At 46.2% G+C, this 22,700-nt stretch overlaps 3 protein-coding genes across 9 annotated transcripts; 1 reads left to right on the top strand and 2 right to left on the bottom strand.

Annotated features, from left to right (window-relative positions):
* The first annotated feature begins 21 nt into the window (after positions 1 to 21).
* Positions 22 to 19,657, top strand: LOC124050753 (transcription factor IIIB 90 kDa subunit-like). 5 transcript variants are annotated; one of them, XM_046373569.1, is made up of 19 exons: positions 22 to 262; positions 737 to 948; positions 10,167 to 10,247; positions 10,397 to 10,570; positions 10,685 to 10,716; positions 10,831 to 10,903; positions 15,203 to 15,352; positions 15,466 to 15,559; positions 15,863 to 15,989; positions 16,087 to 16,126; positions 16,412 to 16,507; positions 16,586 to 16,876; positions 16,971 to 17,032; positions 17,296 to 17,377; positions 17,641 to 17,693; positions 17,802 to 18,094; positions 18,319 to 18,370; positions 18,470 to 18,650; positions 19,133 to 19,657. In XM_046373569.1, the coding sequence occupies exons 2-19, from the start codon at positions 765 to 767 to the stop codon at positions 19,162 to 19,164; spliced, it is 2,097 nt and encodes a 698-aa protein (XP_046229525.1). In that variant the 5' UTR covers positions 22 to 262; positions 737 to 764; the 3' UTR covers positions 19,165 to 19,657. The 5 variants fall into 5 exon arrangements, with proteins under 5 accessions (XP_046229525.1, XP_046229524.1, XP_046229528.1 ...); XM_046373568.1 differs by having other exon boundaries at positions 23 to 262; positions 16,586 to 16,891; XM_046373572.1 differs by lacking the exons at positions 22 to 262; positions 737 to 948 and adding an exon at positions 9,945 to 10,066 and having other exon boundaries at positions 10,368 to 10,570; positions 16,586 to 16,891.
* On the bottom strand, positions 11,205 to 15,084 carry LOC124050758 (BTB/POZ domain-containing protein 6-B-like). Of its 3 annotated transcripts, XM_046373583.1 has the most exons (5): positions 14,897 to 15,034; positions 13,553 to 13,835; positions 12,997 to 13,087; positions 12,676 to 12,794; positions 11,205 to 12,399 (listed from the first exon to the last, which is right to left on the bottom strand). In XM_046373583.1, the coding sequence occupies exons 2-5, from the start codon at positions 13,759 to 13,761 to the stop codon at positions 11,367 to 11,369; spliced, it is 1,452 nt and encodes a 483-aa protein (XP_046229539.1). In that variant the 5' UTR covers positions 13,762 to 13,835; positions 14,897 to 15,034; the 3' UTR covers positions 11,205 to 11,366. The 3 variants fall into 3 exon arrangements, with proteins under 3 accessions (XP_046229539.1, XP_046229541.1, XP_046229540.1); XM_046373585.1 differs by lacking the exon at positions 13,553 to 13,835 and having other exon boundaries at positions 14,897 to 15,084; XM_046373584.1 differs by lacking the exon at positions 13,553 to 13,835 and having other exon boundaries at positions 12,676 to 13,087; positions 14,897 to 15,014.
* Positions 19,496 to 22,564, bottom strand: LOC124050766 (activator of 90 kDa heat shock protein ATPase homolog 1-like). Its single transcript, XM_046373598.1, has 9 exons — positions 22,075 to 22,564; positions 21,508 to 21,698; positions 21,170 to 21,252; positions 20,958 to 21,075; positions 20,775 to 20,869; positions 20,542 to 20,679; positions 20,129 to 20,230; positions 19,998 to 20,049; positions 19,496 to 19,918 (listed from the first exon to the last, which is right to left on the bottom strand). Exons 1-9 carry the CDS (start codon positions 22,152 to 22,154, stop codon positions 19,761 to 19,763), a joined length of 1,017 nt encoding a protein of 338 aa, XP_046229554.1. The 5' UTR covers positions 22,155 to 22,564; the 3' UTR covers positions 19,496 to 19,760.
* Between the last annotated feature and the right edge of the window lie 136 nt (positions 22,565 to 22,700).

The raw sequence follows: 22,700 nt of genomic DNA, 5'->3' as shown, positions 1-22,700 counted from the left end.
AAACCCAGTGACGTCACTGCAGCGCGCCACAGGAAGAAAACACACCACCCAAAACACTGATCAGGATCTCTTCCTGTGATCATTGATTAATATTGACATGCTAAACTGTTTAAACAAATGGTTCTTATATTCAGTAGTTTGGCCTGAAAGAAGAACAAATGGATTCTACGGATAAAAGAAATCTGAGGACAGTCGACTTCCTCGTGTTTCTAACCACCAAACTGGACTCTATTGTTTATTTTTAATTGGTTTTCTACTGTCGGTGAGTTTCTTCCGTCACAGTAAGTTGGCTTTGATCAGTAGGACTAGTTAATGTTAACAAGTTAAGACGGAGGTTAATGTTGTGTTGGAAGTATCACGATAAACTTTTAAGCCAAAGTGTCATACTTCATACACAGGTTTGAACTGCGTTCAACATGTTTTTCTTTGGTGTGAGCTATGGTCAGCGGTGTTAGGCAGTCAGCCATGTTTTCTATTGATCGATTAACTACCTTAATGTCAGAGTCACAGAGCAGCTGAGGGGGGCTGCTGTTCGCTGGTTTTCGCGGCTTGTGTCGTCTGTTTTCATGTATCTGTATTTATCTCTGCTCATGCCGACACATTTCGAGCTGTATCCTCAGCAACTTTTGTATTTAAATGTTACATACAGTCACGTTGGAGGGATGTTGTTTAGGAATACATGGATATTTTAATTATGTGGAGAATGTGATTACATTAGTGTCTCTCTGACCTGCAGGCTGTGTTGACCTCTGAGCTCCTCCACCATGAGCTCCAGGGTGTGCAGGACCTGTGGGGGGTCAGATATAGACGTGGATCAGGCCCGGGGCAGCGCGGTGTGTACCACCTGCGGTTCGGTTCTGGAGGACAACATCATCGTCTCTGAGGTTCAGTTTGTGGAGGGAAGTGGAGGAGTTTCGTCTGCTGTGGGACAGTTTGTCTCTGCTGACGGTGAGATGCAAATGTTTATTTGTGTACCGAATTCACCACTTCTGAAGAGCAACAGTTTACAGCCACTTGTCTGGTTTTATTAAGTTGGCAGCTTAGCTTTTAGAAGAAGATAGAAACTAAGCTACAACTCCATACAGAATCCATTAACTGTGTCCTTAAAAGGACAAAGCAAAAGTTAAAGTCTGAATATTATGTAATCTTATGTAGCAGAAATGTCTTTCTCAGACTACAGTCCAGCAAACTGAACAGGAAAACATCTTATTTTAGCTTTCCTCAAAAATAGAGATTAAAACAGTGATCAATTTCTAAAACTGAACTGTAGTTCCATGTCTGTGTTTTGTGTCAGTGGTTCATCCGTCTGCTTTGTATCTGTAATGCATCTTTAACATGTCCGCTGACACAGCGGGGAAATGAAAGTCGATTTAAAGTAAGACTTGTATTCAGGAGCATCTGATGCGTTTGGCTCCAACGGGTATCCGTTTTCCACCTGAGGGGGTCACAGAACATAGAAGACTACCAGCTGAATGTGAACAAACTTTATTGAGTCAGATTCTGCAGGCAGTGTTTGTTTCTGGATGCTTCTCTTCTTCATCAGCTGATCCGTTTACCTGAGAGGACAAAAACATGCTCACACACAGACAACACCTGGCATGTGAGCTTTGAACTACAGTCTTGTTTCTGATGAGATAAGCAGCAGTTCATAATGTATAACAAGCATCCGTTCGTACCTCTCATGATGCCTTTATGGACACTGGCTCCATACTGACCACTGCAGTCAGATGTGGTGTGGATGCTGAAGTGTGAGCTTGAACTACCAGAACCATCAGGACCAGTGTGGAAACCAGTGAACGCAGCTCCTCCTGGAGTGAAATTGAGGTCCGTGTCGCTGCTCGTGGTTGGGATGCTCTGTGGTGTGAGGCCGAGGTACGTCCTGCTGCTGGTTGGGTTCTGGAGGTTCTGCATTTTGGGTTCGTCATGAGTTTTGAGTTTTCCTGGAAGACTGGGGACAAACTTGACTCTGGTTCGAGACTCTCCTGATAGAGGGGACGAGTAGAGGAACAAAAAAAAAAAAAATAAAAAGCAGGATTCAGTTCTGACACTACTTCATCACAGTGTCCAGGATCTTTGTTTAAGTCAGCATATTTTTGTTTACATCAGACTGACTTGGAGCTGTGGGAAGGTTTGATAGAATGGAGATGGAGGTTTGTGCAAAGCCAAGATATAAACCTTCTCAGACTTACCCGTAATTTGCGAAAGATGCAAAAAGAAAAACTTTCCCCAAGTGACAGTTTTTCCTCTAAGAATCGGTGTGTATCACATTGGTTGCAAACTCTGATTCGTACCTTTTGGCTGGAGGACATTTCCCTGAGTAGAAGCAGATTCCTGTCCTCTGTTGTTTCCTGTCTCAGCCACTGATTGGACCACTTTCTGCTGGTGTAGATTCTGGTTTAGGAGCAGATCTGTGAGGCGGATTACTGCAGTTTGATCTGATTTGACACCAACACTGTGGACACCTTGCTCCTGCTTCAGTGTTGAGACACCTGCTCTCTTAGGCACATGTTCCTGTCTTATGTTTGAAGCCTTGTGTTCAGGAACCTGTTGGGGTGTCCTTTGGCTCCCATCATTTCTGACAGCAGGTGGACCACTGGCATACTGGGAGGGATTAGCAATCTGTGAGTTTGCTTGTTGGGCTAAAGGTTTCTGGTTGAGATGATGCCCGAAAGAAACATATTTGCTGAGCGGTTTGATTCGGATGTTCCTCACCCTGGAATGAACTGTGTCAGTGTTCCTCCTTTCAATGGACCCTGGTCTTTCCAGGTTTTGGTTGACTTGACTGGTTGCTGTAGACATTGGTTCAGTGCTGACAAACCCCGGTGTATCTACAAACAAGTTGGAGATGATGTTTTTGGATGTGATGTGCTCCACATTAGCAGGATTGTGCATCCCTCTGCCAGGCAGGAGTATTTCACTCCTGCCTGTGTGGTCCTGGCTATACTGAGCTGGTGGCTGAACGACTCGGTGGAACTGAGAGGTGTGAGGGGGATGATTCAGACTTTGAAGCTGGTACCCAGATATCTCTTCAGTTTTTGAAGACCAACCTTGAAGTGTTGAAGTCTCACCAGAGCTTCCCGAGTCAATATGCAACTGTCCAACAACTGGAGTATCAGGAATCCTGTCCAAGGCTGAGTTGTCATCAAGTAGTCCTGAGTTTTCACATCTCTCCGTCACCTCTCTTGGCGTGTCAAGGTTTGACAGCTGGAAGTTGGTGTCTGGTAATTGGTCATATTTGAGAGGAAAGTTGGCAAGGTGGTCATCAGTTGGAGATCCAAGCACATCTTGGTCCTGTGTCTGCGATGCAAGATGACCAGGGTGAGATAAAACCTGCAGAGGGACTTGGTGGGTACCAATGGTTGGACCTTCAGGAGGAGGAAAGACATTGAGGTTTGGAAACATTTGTAGGTTTTGGGAGGAGAGCAGCTCGTGGTGTCCAGATGTCGCTGTGATGAAATGGCTGGGTCCAGGTTTGGGCCAAGGCCTCACGCCGGTATGAGACAGGACTCCCCCTGCTGCTGGGGTTTGGTGGACCTGGTTAGTTGTGGTGTCAATGGCATTTCCAAAAGCTGGATGTGAACAGTCTTGGACAGGGAGTTTATTTTCTGAGTCTGCTAGAAAATAAAAACAATTTTAAAATTCTATCATTCAGACCAAAATTGAATTTGCATTATTATTAATTCCAACTGTGACCTTTGACACTCTTGAAGACTTTGACTGAACCAAATCCAGGAGTCTCTGATCTGAAGATCCTGTCCACAGACAGTCTGTTGACTCCACTGAGTGGATAGAAGCACCTCACTGTCAGTCTGTTCAAGGGTCAGACACATTTCATTTTAGGTAGTGCCAGGAGAATCAGTAACTCTCAGTTTCTGAAGTTCAGAATGTGTATTCCTTACCTGAACTGAGATTCTCTGGAGATAAAGATTGGTCCGTCTGCAATCATATGTCTGTCATGGATGATCTCATTCTCATAAACCATGTAGAACTCCCCAACCTGTGAACATCCTTGGTTACAAAACATTACTACATCTTTACAGTTTTGTTCTGAATATGTTTGGTTTGTACCATGGCCCTGGTCCCGCAGGAGTCCAGCCTGAACTCGAACAGGACTCTGGATCTGTCTGTCTGTTTGGGTCCACAGGTTGGGTCCAGCAGTGTGGTTCGTTCAGGCTGCACTGTAGGCCAGGTGGAGGTCGGAGTTGTCACCACCACCATGGTCCCGTCTGCAGAACAGACTGACACCGCACAAGGCCAGTGTTAAGGCTGCACCTGAACTCGGGGAAGCAACTAATCAGGGTCAACATCAGGGCTCTAAAGGAGAGTGCAGGTTACCTATCATGTCCTGTGTCTTGAAGAGGCATCGTTTGGAGGTGGACGTCTGGACCTCCAGAGTTTTGGAGTCTCTCAGAAGAAGTTTAAATATTCCATAAAAGTTTGACAGGTTAATGTCCTGGAGAAAGATGGCTGAGATTAGACTGGTTTCTGTTCTAATGGAGGTTTAACTGCAGGCCTGCAAATATTTCCTAATATACCGGTACTGAAATGAGAGCTGTATAGGGAGCTGCTGCTGTACTTTCAGGAACTGCATCAGCACCAGCACTCCAGCTCTAAAACACAAATTCATATTCCTGTAATCAGCTAAATTAGGACACAGATGGACTCCTGGCTTTTGTTACAGCACCAGATTGTCCCTTCAAATCCCTAAATGCCCCACAGTAAATGACCACCAGGCTTCACCAGGCTTTACCTCGTAATCATATCCAACGGAGAATACGGGAACTTCCAGTGTGATTCTGTGGGTGTCGTTGTAGAGGCGGTACCCTCTCTGGACCGCCAGCTGTGATGTCAGAGGTTCATGGTCGACACCCACCTCCCAGAGACTCTGAGCTCGAGGCGGTGTGACAACGCTGAAGGTGATTCCCCTGTCTGAACAATGAGCCGTGATCTCTGGAGGGACTATAAGTACAGAGTCTGCATCTTAAAACAAGGTCGTCACATGTGTATACTGTAGTCCGAAGGGTGAAACATCATAGCAGAGCAGAAATGAATGTACTTACATGAATTGAGTACTCGTGCTGTGACAGATGTGTGGTGGTAGTAGGAGTCTCTCTGGGGCATGATGGTTAAAGTGAAGTTTACATCTATGTAGTACTGCACCACACCTTGGCCCAGGTACTGTTGGAAAAACACGTACATGTCCACACGCATTAACAGCTGCCAAAGTTTATTTGCTTTTTGTTGTCCAGCCACCTTGGAGAAAAGTTCCTGGAACTAAATCTGGGCTGTGCTCAGGTGATACAAAATCTAAGTTCGTGTACTTTGGGGGTTGTAGTACTGCTGTCATTCCTGATTGGTCAAGCAGTTGTAATGTCACATCATGACATAAACAAGCAGAATAAGCACATCAGAAACAGCCGCCATCAAAACAGATCAGAGGAGGCGATGCTGGTTCTGTGAGGAGCTCTCACCATCCAGTGGACGCTGGCGTCCTCGTAGGGCAGCCGGAGCTCGTAGGCTCGGCTGCCGTTGACGTGGACAACAGGACTGATGCTGTAGCCCCGTTCAGCCGCGTCTGACATCATCAGCTGCCTTCCATTTATCCAGACTTCTTCTAATAAGACATCAGCAGGAATGTTTCCCAGGTAGACGCTGAACACCTGGTCGTCATTAATGGTCTCTATGGGAGAAGAGAAGACAGGAGAGAAAACGTCATTCAATTACACAAACAATATAATTTCCCGTTTTTTATTATGAATTGAACTTTGTCGATTGATTATTCACCATATAGTATAAAAAAACTGTCCGTCTTTTGTTCCCAAAGTGATTCCTGTAAGTTTCCAACTACCAGTCTAAAACCTAAAAATATGAAACTTTCAGTGGTAACAAAGCTTCCACTGGATAAACTGGAACCACAGGATATTTGTGTTTTTGCTTAAAACATCACGATTATCCAAACTGCTTTTCAAACTGATTTTGTGTCGATCGACTGCCAAACCAGTCATTTCATCTCCGTGTGCTTATAGAAAGAAGAGGCTCTCTGGCTGAACGTCGGTCTTTGTGGAAGTGTTTTGGTTATTGAACGTGTTAACCTGAAACTTGAAGGTCTCAGTCTTTCAAACCAAGTGCTTGTCAGACCTAACAGCCTCTGAACCCTCCTGTCTGATGTTACAAACTTGTTTAATATTCTGATCAGTCACACCCACGTTATGCAGTGATTGGTCAGGTGTGCAGACGTGTCAAGGACTGAACGTCTTTCTCAGCTCTCAGCTTACACAACTACTTTATATTTCACAACACCTGAGGTCTAAACTATGAATGTTTCCAGGAGACCCTGTCTGAAATGTGATTTTCCACTTTCATTCAGTTTAAAGACACATGAAGACACTGTTGTTGGTGGTGAGGGAGGCGGTGGGATGTGCCAGGAGGAGGATGTGAGAGCAGGGACATTGTAAAACCTGATTCTGAGACAGACTGAGGCTTGATCTGTAAACCGGCATACCGTATTTTTCGGACTACAAGTCGAAAAATTTAAATTTAAACATAAACTTATAAAGACAACTGAGAAAGATTGAACACAAATGCCCCAAAAAGAAAATCATACCCTGCAGATTACAAGCTGCAAGTAGTGAAATATGCAGCCAAAAACGGTAATGGAGCAGCTGAAAGAAAGTTTGTAGTTAGCGAGAAACCTGTGAGGGACTGGCGAAAAGCGGAGGATACTCTAACTGCAATGAAGAAAACCAAAAAAAGCTAATCGCGGGCTAAAAGCTAGATGACCACAGCTAGAGGAACAGGGTTTGGTAAACGTATGTTGTTTATGTTATAGTTATCTGAATATCTGTTGATGTGTTACATTAACATACCAGACACCCATTCAGCCCGTTGTTCTCTAATCTATTGTTATTACTATAATTTACTGTTCAAGATGTAATGTCTGTTCTTGATCTCTGATTTTATAAAATAAATTTCCCCCCAAAAATGCGACTTATAGTCCAGTGCGACTTATGTATGTTTTTTTCTTCTTCATTATGCATTTTTTGGCTGGTGCGACTTATACTCCGGAGCGACTTATAGTCCGAAAAATACGGTACTTACGGTCAAGGCTAAAGGGCGGCTGGCAGAGCAGCGGCGTGTCAAGGACTCTAAGCATTCGGTGTCTCGTGTCGATGCTGCTGCCATCTTCATACAGCAGAGAGAAGACGTGTTCATACATCAGGAAGATGACATACGTCTCCTTGTACATGTTGTTCACCACCAAACTCTGCACAGAAGAAGAAACTGAATCTGCTTGTGTGGCGACATCAGCTCTTGTTTTGCATGTATTTGTTAATCGTAACAAAAAAATTTATTATTGTCAAAACCTTGTCCCCGTCTGAAGTTTGGATGGGACTAACTGTACCTTCCTGTAACCGCCCTCCGCCCCAAAAGGAACCCCAATCTGGATGAGAGGTCCCTGTTGAACCACACTGAATCCTCTGGCAGCAACAGTGGTTTGGTCCAGCAGAAGGCCCTCAACCCCCAGACTGAGGCTTCGACTTTCAAACCTCACTCCCTCGCCAATCAGGGGCGTCACAACCCGGGGGACGTCCCAGAGCAGCCTGGTGCCGTCAAAAGAGCCTGAATCTGAAGTACGGAACAGAATCACCATCAGTACCGTTCAGGTCGAAACCAACTTCATGTTCACGTTTGTGTGGGAGGACTCACTGACTGTGCAGGCCATGGACAAATCTATCATCATCACCATCAGCTTCTGCTTAAAGAACAGAGAAACCCGGACGACCTCCATGGACACGCCATCCACCTGATGATATATGTCAAAAATGACCTTAATGTTTTACCACCTTAGACACAAGTTACATTATCAGTTCATCTGCATGGTAACAAGGGGTCTAAATGCAGCTTCGTAGTGCATTTTATGGCCTAGAAGACTTGACATGATGACAGTGAACACATCACAGTACAGTATGTCAGAGTCCAGGTGAACATTTGGATTCAGCCAAAAAATACAAAACCCAAGAGGAAAAGAACATAAACAAGGTAGTATTTAAACAAAATGGAGTGTCGTGGAACACACCAGAGCCCTGATGCTGTCTGGACTGGATGTGGTCTGCCTACAAGTCTACCCACCGTTGTCAGCTCAGCATGTGGCTGTTTGTACTGAGATCGAAGCACCACCCTCTGGGCGCTGGTGGTCAGGCTGTAGCCCTGCCTCTCAGCTTCACTGATGGACATGGAGGTAACTTGTCCATCACTCTGCAGGATCATCAGCTGCCTGACAGAACTCGCTGTCCTCTGAGCCTGAACACCGCAAACCGAAAAGCAAAACTCTAAAAACCGAGTACTCAAAGGATAACGTGGGGAACTTTGGGTGGCTCATAATTTATAAAGGAGCTTAACCATACAAAGCTCAGAAAGTTATCAGTAAAAAGTGAGGCAGAAAATAAAATGGCTGAGGTCTTTTATAAGACCTCAAGCCTGACTGTTCCACCAATGGTTTTCAAACATTCAAATACCACCCCCACACAGTGAGCAAATTCCTTCATCGAGTGATATGAAGGAATGTTTGGATGGAAAAAGGAACCATTTTGAAAGACAGGCCAAATAAAAAGGACTTCAGATTTGGATAAAATGTAATCTTTTACTGTGAAGCCATTGTCACATGACACAGGACATGGAAGCACCCAAAGTGGTCCCATCAGAGATACCATCAGAGTTGGTGTGATTTGACCTGAGAGAAGGCGGCCTGCCACATCTGTCCACTGTCTCCACCTCCGCATGAAGACTCTCTGTTCACATTCACCTGGTCAGCATCCCAAAACCAGGGTTAAAACCACATCAGTCTCAAGGCAGTTCCCTGAGCCTCTGGGTACTTCAGATGCAAATCTGCTTCAGGACTTCAGGTTGTAAGATGTTCTTACCTCCATGTAGTCCTCCTCACAGATGATCTCTCTGTGTGTCCAGATTGGACCAGAACAGACGGCAGAAACGGGCCGGTTGATCCACATGCCATCAGCATCACTCACCATCACATTGAATCTGAAGGTGAACACCTCATCGTTCTGGAAGACACGTCATCACAGCTTCAGTCAGTCTGGACTCCTGTCGGAACCAGAAATAATGCAGGGCTACCTGGTGGTGAAGAGGTGGAGCTACCTGATTGTGGGTGAAACAGGAATAGTATGAAGCTTTGAAGGTGGTGAAGCCGTCCAGCTTGAAGGTGCTGATGGTGTAACCACAGTGCGAGGCGAGCTGCTTGCTGATGGAATGGACACCATTTCCATCTACAACAGGACGGACAGATTGAGCATTACAGGACAGGCAGACGGAGAGATGCACAGGTGGACCTCAGGCTTTGGTAACGAGGACTACAGAAGTGTCCGTTTGTATTTAGTGAAGGTAAAGAACTGACCTACAGCCTCAAAGCGAGGCGTCTGTCCCGACGCCACGTGGATCCGCAGGTAACGATCCCGACACTCCGACTGAACAAAAGTCTCCGCAAAACCTGACAAAACAGAAGGTCTGAAATACGTCTGCTGATGGTAACCAAGCTTCATAAACCAGAATTTGAGGATCATTGAGCAGGTCACCAAGCAACACAGTCTCACATTGCAGTTTCTGTGTTTGTGGAGAAAAGCAGAAAAGTTAACAAGCTGTTGAAATCATAATTCTTATACTAAAAACCGTCCAATAAAGGCTTAAAATGACAGTAGAGACCCTGTGAATCCCACAGTGCAGACAAATAAACCAGTAAACCCAGTTTACCTTTCAGTTGACCTTCGGTTGTTGTTATTTCTGTGAACTTGCAGCAAATAAAGGCAAGTCTGGAGAAAAGCAATAAGCTTCATGTTTTTACATGTTCAGGTGAGGTGTTATTTTATCTGCTCAGGTGAGATTAGTTGTACTCACCCAACGATGAAAGCAGCTGTTCTCATGGTGAAGCTGCTGTCTCTTCTGTCTGAGGGGAAGCTTCTCCTCGGCAGCCAGGTGAGCTAATCACCTGGCTGACATGGTAACAGAGGAGCCAGTGAAAGCTGACGCTGATTGAGTCTGATTACACCTGCAGGTTGTCAGTAGGTTCACACAGTTTACTCAAGTAGAAATACGTGTTAAAGAAATTCAAGTTAATCTACAGTTCTGCATGTAAAATGTCTGTCTGTCTGTAGGTCCAGTTAAAGCTCCTCTCCTTGGTTCTGGTTTTCACACCAGTGTTGGGAAAGAGTCCAGAGCCCAGACCTTGCAGGCTGGTGAGTGCCGCCTTCTTCTTCTTCTTCTTCTTCATCATCATCATCAGTAGGATGCATCAGTCAGATTCTCTCTGAAGAAAGTTTCTTGATTGTAAATACTTTATTTGTTTGGTGCTGCAGGTGAACTAATGAGCTGTGTGTGTCTCCAGGGAAGCGTCAGATCCAGCAGTTGGGCAGTCAGCTGCAGCTGAACCAGCACTGTTTGGACACGGCCTTCAACTTCTTCAAGATGGTCGTCAGTAAACACCTGACACGAGGACGCAAGACGGAGCATGTCATTGCTGCGTGCCTCTACCTGGTGTGTCGCACTGAGGGGACGCCACGTATCCTAGCAAGCAGCCACACACATGCTGATGTAGTGTGTGTGTTTTTATCTTTATCAGGTTGACAGTCTTGCCCTGCAGAAGTTCTGCTGGTTTTCCTCAACTGTGTTTCAGACATGTTGCTGGATCTGAGTGACCTGCTGCAGGTACGACTGGCCTAAGACCAGCAGAGGGCTGCTCACTCACAGTAAAATCTCAGTAGAATCAATAAATTCTCAGTAGACACTGTGCAGTTCCAACTTTTAGTGTCATGTGTTCAGGTGAACGTTTACATACTGGGAAAAACCTTCCTGCTGTTGGCTCGTGAGCTCTGCATCAACGCGCCCGCCATCGGTGAGAACTTTTATTCACTTCCTGTAAAACTGAACTGCATTCTAACTGTCAAAGTATTTCCGTAAGTCTGAATTATTGTGTGAAGCTTTCACATGAAAACAAGCAAATAAGGCTTTTACAAAGTGCATTTACAGCTGTGCTCTTCCTACTCTGTTATCGACACGGTCATCACAGTAAGCCCAAGCAGTAAAATTCCTGCTCTTTCGTGACACCTAGTGGCAGCTGTGGGTACTATAACCTCTTAACATTTTCTCCACTTGTCATCAATAAACACAAAAAGGAAGCAGGAACACATTTTTATTTTCAGTCACTTGACCTTTATTGTTAGTCATTTTCACCTTAAAGAAGAACAGACAAACCAGTCGGGTTACAGTTCGCCTCCAACAGCCTATGAGCTTCCACTTCCTTGCAGTAGTCCATCTGTGAGAATCTCAGCTCTCATTGTGACTTGTCAGGTTCTGGCTCAGCAGTAAAAGACCAGTTCAGGGATCTGCCCCCCCTGCACACCTGTCCCGTTTGTACTGTCTGATGAGCACTGGAACTGGAAGGTCACTTTCCCACACTGCACCTCGGTCATCCCCTCCTGACCAAAGTAACTCAGCTCATTTCCGTCCAGGACAGCGCTGACCGTGTAGAAGGTGTCTTGTTCCACCTGAACCGGGTGTTCAAACCACACAGGGAAGGTGCTGCTCGATCCATCTGACAGGAACTTAGTGAAGTTCTGGGCCAGAACGATTCCCTGCCTCTTCAGTTCGATCTTCACATTGTACTCTGCCTTCCCACCACTCGACCCATAAAGACTCAGTCCGGCCATGAAGATCCGCCGGTCCACTGCAAACTGGATACTGTCACAGCGCCCCCTGTAGCGCCACTGGTTGCTGCGGTAGGCCGAGGACTGGAAGCGATGGCACCTCTGGGGTGCCAGACCAGCCCGCTTCACCAAAGGAAACTCCAGTCGCGGTTTGTTGGAAGCAGTGAACCAAAGGAAGATGTCATGAGTCTCTTTCAGCGTGAGGACGTCCGACTGCGCGGCCCCATCTGCAAACTCCTGCAGCGTCATGGTGGGGATCCGGACGAGGTACAGGGCCTTACCCAGCACCACTCGCTGGTTCCTGGGGGTCACCACCAGGCCCTGACGTCGACACTCCGCTGCCGCCCAGTTCAGCACCGCCTGGAAGATTAGGACCTCGCAGATGTTGAGTGATTCTCTCTGGAGGATGATCTCCAGCGTGGGAAGGTCAATCTCACAGAAGCCTTCAGATTGCAGAGCAAGTTCAGCCTGAGCGTCGATCACCTCCCAGCAGCGCTGCGTCAGCTCTGGCTCCTCAAAGAGCCGGCTCTGGGACAACAGGACACAGGCGTTCTTCGCCTCCAAACTCGTCTCCAGGAAGGTGACGCAGGCCTTCGCCAGAGCAGGAACGATGTACTTCTTAGCAGCATAGAGCGTGGCAAGCACAGTATCAGCCTCCAACTCGATCTCATCGCTGTACATGTACCTGAGACAGAGCAGGTGTTAGGACATGTCATGAACCAGAGAGACAACAGACAGATTTGTTCTTTGCTCAGAAATGTTAGTTACTGTGAAGCACTTTGGACAAAACGTCAGTCCAAAGCTTATCATGGTAGAATGTCCTCAGAAACTGCAGCTAAATCCTGTTCAGACTGCAGAGCCCTGACTTTGTCTTTTGTGTTTTGGAGCACTACTGGACATTCAGTCATTCGAGGAGAAGACAGAACCTCAGGACATGGACTCGTCTCCAGACTGAACTCACTTTAACAGAATGAGGAAAGCAGACGGCTCAACGTCAGGGATGTGGATCTCAGATTGTCCCTCAGCCAGATCTCCATAAAACATGGCTCCAAACACTGAGCTGCCCACAGCCAGGACGTACTGCAACACAGAGAACCAATCAGAAGCCTGAACCAAAGAACGTGTGACAGGAAGTGGAAACACGAGTCTACGGAGGGTGAATTCAGAGGCCCAGTGAAATGACAGTGATGACTCATATGTCATATTCAGCACAGTTTTATTGAGAGAATACTGAAACACAGATGAGTCCTGGTCAGAACAGGTGAGTCCAGGATCTTTATACCTTATGAGCAGGAACTCTCTGAGTTTCTCCTGGAGGGCCGACGATGAAGTGAACATCAGCCATCTGCTCGTTGTTGAACATCAGAGCGTTTCTGCAGGAAAACAACGAAGTACTTTTTAAACACTTATACAACTCAAAATCATAAAACACAAAAGATTTTTACAATTTGTGCAACATACAACAACAGCAGCAGTTTTTATTTCCTATGTCTCTCCTGGACATAAATGGAATTCATTATTGGCTGAACACTGTATGAGAGCTGTTTCAGCCGAAAATTATTAAGAATTAATTCATTCACAACCTGTAAAAGAAAGTGTTACTGACAAACTCAAACTCTCCTCAGTAACAAATTTATTTTGTACTTGATAAAAAGAAATATTTCCCCCCTGTAGACTTCTTTTTCACATATTCCTCCTGCATCTTGTTCACATATGTGACATATTTATCTCCATCAGCAGTAGTTATGTTTCACTTCATAAAACTTTCTGTCCTCCATCCATACAGTGGTGATATGACTGAATAATGCTGTCCAATCACAGCAGAGGACTGTGCTGACCTCTCTCTGAGCGTGGGCTGCGTTTCCTGCCAGCCGTCCCTCTCGTCTCGGTCGTAGTTGTTGATGTTGGGCTGGACGGGGCCTCCGTTGTCGTGGTCGTTGTCGTGGTTCCTGGCCGGCGGCTCCGGTTCACTCGGCTGGATGAAACTCTTCTTCACCTCCACCTCGTTACTGTGAGGGAGGCTGGTGGAGAAAAGTTCAGCCGCCATGTCCTCCTGGTCCTGGTCCTCCTCCTGGTCACAGAGCCAGCGAGGTCACGACCTCACAGCATGACGACTGCTTCCTGTCGGCGAGTCAGAGATTAATCCGATTCTAATCCAGATTGTTGCAGATTAAAGTCCACCATACTGGACACGTGTCTGTTATGTCTTATAACTGAAGCTGAGCTACGACTAAACATCGTTTTCATTATTGTTGCTCGTTAGGATAATTTCATTTCACACTGGACCTTTACGATTTGTTTTACTGGTCAGTTGACAGAACAGGAAGTGGACACTGAGAGCTGTGTCCAAGTCCAGATGCGTTTATACTGCTTTCTAAACAGAATGAATTAATCTCGCTAATCATTTATCCAATGAAATGCTGGAAAACAGTGAAACCAGAATTTCTTTCAGTGGACAGTGACGTCTTCAGTTTGTTTTATTTGACCAAAGAGCAGAAAGAAGCAGAAAATGGTAACAACGCTTAGATACATCGCATCACTGCTTATTTTTACTTTTATTGCAAATGTGCTCAGTCCCGCATATCAGTTATCGATCTCCTTCATTACTAATAATCGATACCTGAACATCACTGACAGCAACACGTGCAAACACGCACCTGCGCAGGTGAATGTGACGGTTGTCTGATTTTGTGGGACGCCCGGAGAGGGGCGGTGTGGTGTGTCTCCTGGCCCTCAGCAGGAGGGTCTTCACTCAGATCAGAGCCAACCTTTTCCACTGCACGTGTGACGTGAACAGCAGTCTAACAGAGACACTGAGGTGTCTGGACCGTCGGTTTCAGCCGTCAGACCCTCCTGGTTCAGGTTACAGTCGTGGTCGGTTTTATGCCTCAGGTGTTACCCGGTTTAACGTTAATTAAACTAAACTACAGGCTGCGATGGGACGAGGGACCTGATCAATACTGCGATTCGGTCAGGACAGACAGGTTCACTCATCAAGAGCCAATAATCAGCCAGTCCCATTACTGTGAACAGACCTGTGGTCACACCTGAGTGCTGTGTGTCAGCGCTCCGTTACCGTTACGGTCATGTTGTCGTTAGCTTCGTGAAGCCTCATCGACCCGCCATCAAACCGACCGACCCGCAGCCGGCAGAGAGAGCAAACCGACTGTGTGCGTGTTTACCTGTCAGACCCCCGGCGGCCGTTTGTTCTGTCGTTAAGGTGAAATACTGTAGGACAGCAGGCTCTGTTTGTTTCTCCCGACGCCATTTTACATGTTCCTGCTGCTGCATCTGCTGCCACCACCGAACGGCGCCGCAAGATGGCGACAGAGTGCGGGAAAACGCTCAGCTCAACATTAAACGGACTGTTTTACAGAATCAAGTATTTATGTAAACTTGATGTTAAAAGACATTCAGTAAATATAGAATGCTGCATTTATGATGCATGAACATGAATGTAAATATCATGTGCCTCTTCTTCCTCTCAGATCCCTGTCTCTACATCCCTCGATTTGCCCACATGTTGGACTTTGGGGTGAAGACTCATGAGGTTTCCATGACAGCACTTCGTCTTGTTCAGAGGATGAAGAGGGACTGGATGCACACGGGTCGCCGACCTTCCGGACTCTGTGGTGCAGGTACATCATGGCCTTACGGTTACCCTGTCAGCGTCACCTAACATCGACAGCCATGCTTTAATCACTCCTCCTCCTCGTCCTCCTTCACCTCCTCACTGTCTCTTTCTCCTCAGCCCTGCTGGTAGCTGCTCGGATGCATAAGTTTCGTCGCACAGTGAAGGATGTGATCAGCGTGGTGAAGGTGTGTCAGACCACTCTGAGGAAGAGGTGAGAGCTGTGGTACATCTGGGTACACCACACAGAAGACTGACGTAGACTGTCAGTCACAGGACAGAGGGTCACAGTTTACAACAGCAGATTGCATTAACTTACTATGGATTATGTTAGAGCTTGGAAAAATACAATGAGTAGATCACAGTACAATGCAGGAAACTACATTTGATAACATCAAATTCCTTTAAACGTTAGTCAGTAACAGCAGATCTCAGTAAAAGGCAACAGACTGCAGTAGAATACAGTAGATCACATTTAATCTCAGTAGATTAAAGACTCCTCTCCCCCTCACTTCAGATTAACAGAGTTTGAGGACACACCCACCAGCCAGCTGACCATCGATGAGTTCATGAGAGTCGATCTGGAGCAGGAGTGTGATCCACCCTCCTTCATCGCTGCACAGCACAAAGCCAAGATGCAGCAGGTAGATCCCCCTGTCTGATTGGCTGCTGAAAGGTGACGGCAGTTGACTGATGATCAATGACCAAACCAATCGTTTTCACTGTCCTCTTCTTCTGCAGCTGGAACAGGAGCTGGCCAGGAAGCTGGATGACGTGGAAGGTCAGTTCCTAACCTGCCCTGCACTCCAGGCTCCAAAACAATCTTTTCAAACCCTTCAGAGGGCACTAGAGCGGGAGTCCGAACAGTTTGAGACATTTTAGCCTAAGTGGGCTCACTGAAGGACAGCGCATGTTTAGTGCATTGTAATTAATTGTTGAAATGATTGAAGACGTGGTAGAAGACAACAGACAGTTTGTTCAAGGCGCTACAAAGAACGGCAGGGACTCATGAATGAATTCTGGAGATCATTTCAAATGACTCAGCCCCTTCATCTTGTCCTGCTAGGAGAGATCAGCTGCTACAAAGACGAGATTGAGACTGAGCTGGAAAAGAGCCGACCCAAACTGAGAGGAATCTACGCCGCCTATGCCAAGGAAATCGGTCTGGTCTGAGTCACTCTGTCTGAACATCTCCGCAGAAACGAGAACATTTAACAACTTTATCACTTTTGGTTTTCAGACCCTGAGGACGCAGAGGTTTTGTCCTTGACCTCTGACCCCGAGGAGCCCGAAGTCGAAGAAGATGAGCTCCAAGTTGCTGCCCAAAAACTGACTCAGGACTTCCTGTGTCAGGTGATCCAGGAGGAGGAGGGGCGGGGCAAGAAGACAGATGACAGCGGGCAAGAGGCAGGGTCAGACGGGGAGGAGGCGGGACCTCAGCGTCAGGGTGCCCCCCTCGCCGCCATACTGGGAAAGCTACCGAGCGCCGCTAGCCTGGGCCTTCAACAGACCTACGACGAGTTGGAAACGTGTGAGAAACCAGATGGTAAGAACAGAAACACAACGCCATGTACATGTTGAGGTGGTGCTGTGTTTGCTCTGATGGTGTGCTGCTGTTTTTTCAGATGAGCAGTCGGAGGGCGGTGAACTGGACCTGGACGGAATCGATGATCAGGAGATCGATAAGGTCAGTTTATTCATCAATCACTGCATGTGTTCCATGAGTGTGTGTAAAGAAAGGCAGCAGCAGGCCGGACGCTTGAATCCCAGGGTGCTTGTGGACGAGTGCGGGGTGTGTTGTCGTCTTCATGCTGTTCGTTGTTGTGTCTGAAGAAACAAAAGGCGATTTTGTGTCCTCATAAATAAAGGCTGCTTTTATTGTGAAAGGTTGTGTGTACAGGATGTGATGTCTTCTTGAATCTGGATTGTCTCCTGCTCTGTGTGCTGCAGTACATCCTGAATGACAAGGAGGTCCAAGTGAAGACGGAGCTGTGGATGAAGCAGAATGCAGAATACCTGAAAGAGCAGAAAGGTCAGGAAGACTCTTCCTCATCATCATCATCATCATCATCAACAGGCCACCACATCTTCAGCGATCAGTCTTTCACTTTCTGACTGTTCTGAACATTTTAAACATGTTTCTAACACATAACACAGACATTCATGTTGTGGAATATGATTCATTTAATTTTAAATTGCTTACAAACTGCAGTTGATCAAATCCACTTAACAATCTGAAAAAACGTGCTGATTGTCTATTGTGTTATTGATTTATTATTGACTGTGTGTTTACAGAGAAAGAAGAGAGGATAAAGAAAGAGAAAGAACAGGGGACTTACAAAGAGAAGGTGAGTGTGTTTGTTTTAATTTAAATAAAGTTTATGTTCAATAGTTTGAATTAAATAAAGTTTAAATTAGTTATCATGAGTTAAGTTCCAGCTCACTTCTGTTTCCAGCCGAAGAGGTCCAAGAAGAAGAAGGAGGAGATCCAGGCGCTGACGGCGGGCGAAGCCATCGAGAAGATGTTGGAGAAGAAGAAGATCTCCAGTAAAATCAACTACGACGTCCTCAGAGACCTGAACAGCAGAGGGACAGGAAGTGGGGGGGGCAGCAGTCCCAGCAGATCCTCCTCGGACCCCCCCAACACCAACGCTGCCGCACAGAAACGACTCAGTCGCCGCCGCCGCCGCAAGAAGAACAGTGACGCCAACCAAGACTTCGCCACTAGTGCCAGCATCATGGGGAAGAGGTGCCATCAGTAATCTACATATAATCTATAATCTATACCCGATCTATAAAATGTCTAAACTATTCATCTGTGCTTACCATCTCTAGAACATCCGAAGACACTTGGTCCGATGTTATGCTTTTGTTTTATACACCAAACGATCAGTCAATTTGTTGAGAATAAGTCAGCGATAAAAACTTTCATTGGTTGTTGTTGTTTATGTTTTCCGTCTCTTTTCTTTTTAGGGTCCGCCTCCTTTTATCCTCCACATCAAAGAAGAAGAAAACGTCCGTCCAGGTGAGCGACCGCACCTGACTGCACCTGCTCTCACACTGTACACACGTACTGTATGTTCTGTATATACTCAGATTGTTTCAGATGTGTTTCATCTCTCAGGCAGAAAAGTCGGTCACCATGACGACAGACGCAACAACGGAGGTAGCAGCTGAAGTGACCTCTAACCCTGAACCAGACACCAGCTCCACCCCTGCTGCTCCGCCCGCTGTGCCGGAGGAGGACGAGGAGGAGGAAGAGGAGGCGGAGGAGGAGTGCGTCAGCGCTCTGCAGCTCGTAGGAGGTCAGTCCGGACTTTTATTCTGAAAGTTACTCTGGTACAAAGTGACTAGACTGAGGCTCCAGGTGCATTGTGGGAGGGAGGGGAGCTAACAAACAGGTCACAACTGGATGAGTCTGAGGTGAAGTTTAGAAAATAAACGCATGGCATCAGATCTTAAAGTTCAGAGAAATAAGGAGCTGAAATCAGGTGCATGAAAGCCGTGAACTCCACAGAGAGCAGCAGGTGGAGGCGACACGAACACATCGTGTTGTGTTCACTGACAGTTATTACTTCTGTTTCATTTTCTTAGGATTTACAGTTCTGTTCAGATTAGTTCATTCACTGTGACATAACTAATGCAACTCCAATAGTAGTGATCAGTAATAATAAAGAAAGTGAAAGTGACTAACTTTGACCGGTGAGTCTGTTTCCTGTCGGATATGATGTACCGATTCTCTTATTGACGACTGATCGATTGGCCGATGACTGACTGTGTGTTTCAGATTACGGCTGTGAGGATGAGGAAGCCTTTTAGCTCCACACTGATGTTTGACCACCAGCGAATCAACTGTCCGTCCATCGGCTCCACTCAGTGATCAATTTTACAGAGATCAGTAATCAGCGATGGAGTTTTAATTTCTTCTTTCACTGGCTCCTGATCATTTGAGTAGATATTCAGCCATCAAGCCTGTCACGTTGTTCATAATGTAAATAGAGAAGTTGTAGCCTTTAGATGTGTGTGTATTTTTCTATGAATCTGTTTGCATGTAAATACATTTACATTCCAAGACACAAGCGTTTTAACGATGCTGTTTTACAAGAAATGTAAAAAATGTTTTAGAAAATGAACCATCACAAACTCCATCAGGTGTTTTAATGTTTTAGTATTCTTAATGTTTTTCTCATGTCTGTGTTGTACATGAATGTGTGTATTTTATAGTGGACTTTGCTTCTTTGTTCTTGCTGAGATAAAATAAGGAAAGTGAAAACATTCCCTCAGAGAATAAAGAACCTCTGAAAGAATCAAACTGCGATGTTGTCTGAAAGTTGGTGAAACTCTGACGACAAGCTTAAGTTCATCATTTTTCTTCTTGACTGTGGCTGGACGAGCCCCAGGGACTTCACATTCTGTCAGTATCCAAAGGTCTGTTTGATGGCCTGAAAATAGAACCGGGTCCAGCCCTCCCTGGTGGACTCCTCCTCCCCTGCAGGGACTCCTCGACACTCCATCTTTAGTTCTGTTTCGTCTCCTCGGTCCACCAGCTCCAGACTGACGGTTGCGTAGTGCTCTGAAGAGACACCGACAAACAAAGCAAAAATTGCAGCCGGTACACAAACGCATCGTAAGACCAACCCAGGATGACATACCACTGGGCCACGTCCTGAACCGCCACCTCATCTCGATCCTCTGGTCCGGTACCTGCAGAGAGAAGCGGCACTCTGGTTACCATGGCGATGAGATAACTAAGCACTGTTTGGGTGATCAGCTGTGACCTCACCAGCTGTGTGAACTCTCCAGTGACGTTCCCATCCAACAGCTGGAACCGTCCTCCATGACGGCCGTCCACCACCGCCACCGAGCGTGTGAACACCTGCACAAACTACAGACGGAGACCCTTACCTGCATTACTACTGTGGCACTAGCACAATATAAGTACACAGACAGGCACAGTTAGCTGCAGCACTGCACTACCATATTACTACAGGAACAGGCCCTGATTGGACCTGGATCTGCTTTGGTCTGGTGTTGTTGACGTTAATCCAATGCTAAATCAGAACATCTTTATCTGATCTGGGCTGATTTCAGCCAGTTAGTCCTGGTTTTATTCAATCCTGGTCTTATTTCAACAAGGTTTCGTCCTAGATTGAACGGGACCAACTAGACTAGCCCCAGTCTGTCCTGGTTTTGTACCTCCTGGTTGATGAAGGTCCTGTAGAGCTCGTCAGGCGATGCTTGGAAGGTTTCCTTCAGATTAAAGCCGCAGGTTGAGATTCTGACACCTGTGGTACAGGGGTCGGGGGTAGATGAACACCTGGGGATGCTGCTTATCTATGGGAGTATACAACGTGGTCAGAGGTAACTTTCACAGCTGACTCAGGATCAGAGGCTGAATTCATGGCTAGTTTAGTTGAACTAAAGTTTACCTGAGTTTTACTGGTCTGGATTTGGGTCTTCTTGGTCTCCATTTGTGGCAGCTTTGGTCCATTGGCGGTGGGGAGGATCATCCCCTGACTGAACTCTGTGAGGTCAGACGTCACTCTAGTTACCACAGGGATCCTCATCATCATCACTGATTGGTTAGTCCTGTTGCGTTGTGGGTAACACACCTGATTTGAGCTGCTGGACGTAGTCGCTCAGAACCCTTTGGACCTCCTGAATGCCACTTTTCTTCATGAGGTCCAGGAGCGAAGTGTTGGGTTGGTCTTTACAAAGAGAAACTGAGATCTAGAAGGAAATGTGCTCATCAATACATTGATCAATACAGCCATTAATACTGTGATCGGTCAGTATCAGCAGGAACGGGAAGATGCAGCCTCACATCGAGGTCGTCGGTGTCGTTCTCGTCTGACAGGTTGAACACGTCAACAGTTCCTCTGTACTTCACTCCGCTGTTGGATGTCCCTGCACACAGGAAACAGGAAGGAGAGTTACACCTGAGTGATGTCAGAGTGGTCATCGGAGGGTTTGCCAGTAACGTGACATCATCAGCGATGTCATGATTGTTGACCCACTGATTTATTTAGAATACATAAAGCTAAAGCTAACCAAACTATTGACATTGTCAGCAGACTTCATAAGTAGCCCCGCCCCCCCATGAGAGTGATCTGTGGTGGTCGCAGGCTACAGACTGACATCACCAGTGACATCATCACTGACCCAACCAGTTGGCTCTCAGCTGCCACTCGTAGAAGAAGATTAGTTTTCCTTTGCGGTTGTTGATGGAAGCTTCTCCATCCAGTTTGGAGACGTCAGTCAGCTGACAGACGCCCTCTGGTCCCTCCACCCGGACCCCCAGCAGCAGCTGACGGAGACGCTCTGATGACCAGCTGCTGACATCACGCTCTGTCCTGAGGAGGTGACACACAGAGGAGGAGGAGGAGAAGAAGAAAAAGAAGCAGAGTTGATTTCTGAATTTATCCAGTGAGTTTTAGCTTCACCTTCTGCCCCGCCCACATCGACTCTGGCCCCGCCCTCCTCTCTGACATCACAACCTGTTGTCCATCAGGCCATTTAAAAATATCTACACATGTGCTGAACCAGCTGGAGGATCATATAACACACACACACACAGAACAGATCAGTGAACCAGAGTTTACTTGTTTCTTAATAAAACTGATCAGCTCATGTTGAACCTGCAGCTTCATTTCAGCCACAACAATCCTCACTTTGACAGTAAGAAGAAGAAGAAGAAGAAGAAGAAGAAGAAGAAGAAGAGGAACAGACCAGTGCCAGTTGTTGACATTGGTGGCGTCAGCTCTCTCTTCAACGATCCATCGAGGATCTCCTTCGCCCCATTTAGCCATCAGGGACCAACAAGGTCTGAGTACTGTAGTATTACTGCTGTACCCACTGAGGTATTACTGCTGTACCCACTGAGGTATTACTGCTGTACTCTCTGTAGTATTACTGCTGTACCCACTGAGGTATTACTGCTGTACTCTCTGTAGTATTACTGCTGTACTCACTGAGGTATTACTGCTGTACTCTCTGTAGTATTACTGCTGTACTCACTGAGGTATTACTGCTGTACTCTCTGTAGTATTACTGCTGTACTCACTGAGGTATTACTGCTGTACTCTCTGTAGTATTACTGCTGTACTCACTGAGGTAGTACCGCTGTAACTGCTGTAAACTGTTGAGTGTTGAACCAGACGTCTCCTGTGCGTTTCTGACTGTTCAACTGAAACCTAAAACCAACTTTAAGTCACACACAATCAGTTTAACTACTTCCTCCAAGAACTTTCAAAGTAAAACAACACAAACAGGATGCAGCAGTGAATAATAATAATAACTAACAAAATGTCTCCAAAGAAGTGAGCCAAATGAGAGAGTTAAAAATAAGACAAAAA

Source organism: Scatophagus argus, chromosome 19 (assembly GCF_020382885.2).
Source record: "Scatophagus argus isolate fScaArg1 chromosome 19, fScaArg1.pri, whole genome shotgun sequence".
Classification (NCBI taxonomy): Eukaryota; Metazoa; Chordata; class Actinopteri; family Scatophagidae; genus Scatophagus; species Scatophagus argus.
The sequence above is the reverse complement of the archived record's forward strand: the minus strand, read 5'-3'. Positions and strand labels throughout refer to the sequence as shown.

Excerpts from the sequence above, each read along its gene's own strand:
- LOC124050753 (XM_046373568.1), top strand. The coding sequence starts at position 765 with ATGAGCTCCAGGGTGTGCAGGACCTGTGGGGGGTCAGATATAGACGTG. Across the intron at positions 10,717-10,830 it reads ATCTGAGTGACCTGCTGCAG|GTGAACGTTTACATACTGGG; the intron begins GTACGACTGGCC and ends TCATGTGTTCAG. Across the intron at positions 17,033-17,295 it reads ATGATCAGGAGATCGATAAG|TACATCCTGAATGACAAGGA; the intron begins GTCAGTTTATTC and ends TGTGTGCTGCAG.
- LOC124050758 (XM_046373583.1), bottom strand. The coding sequence starts at position 13,761 with ATGGCGGCTGAACTTTTCTCCACCAGCCTCCCTCACAGTAACGAGGTG. Across the intron at positions 12,795-12,996 it reads AGAGAGTTCCTGCTCATAAG|TACGTCCTGGCTGTGGGCAG; the intron begins GTATAAAGATCC and ends TCTGTGTTGCAG. Across the intron at positions 12,400-12,675 it reads GCTTTCCTCATTCTGTTAAA|GTACATGTACAGCGATGAGA; the intron begins GTGAGTTCAGTC and ends GCTCTGTCTCAG.
- LOC124050766 (XM_046373598.1), bottom strand. The coding sequence starts at position 22,154 with ATGGCTAAATGGGGCGAAGGAGATCCTCGATGGATCGTTGAAGAGAGA. Across the intron at positions 20,231-20,541 it reads GGACCTTCATCAACCAGGAG|TTTGTGCAGGTGTTCACACG; the intron begins GTACAAAACCAG and ends CTCCGTCTGTAG. Across the intron at positions 20,050-20,128 it reads CTGGAGAGTTCACACAGCTG|GTACCGGACCAGAGGATCGA; the intron begins GTGAGGTCACAG and ends TTCTCTCTGCAG.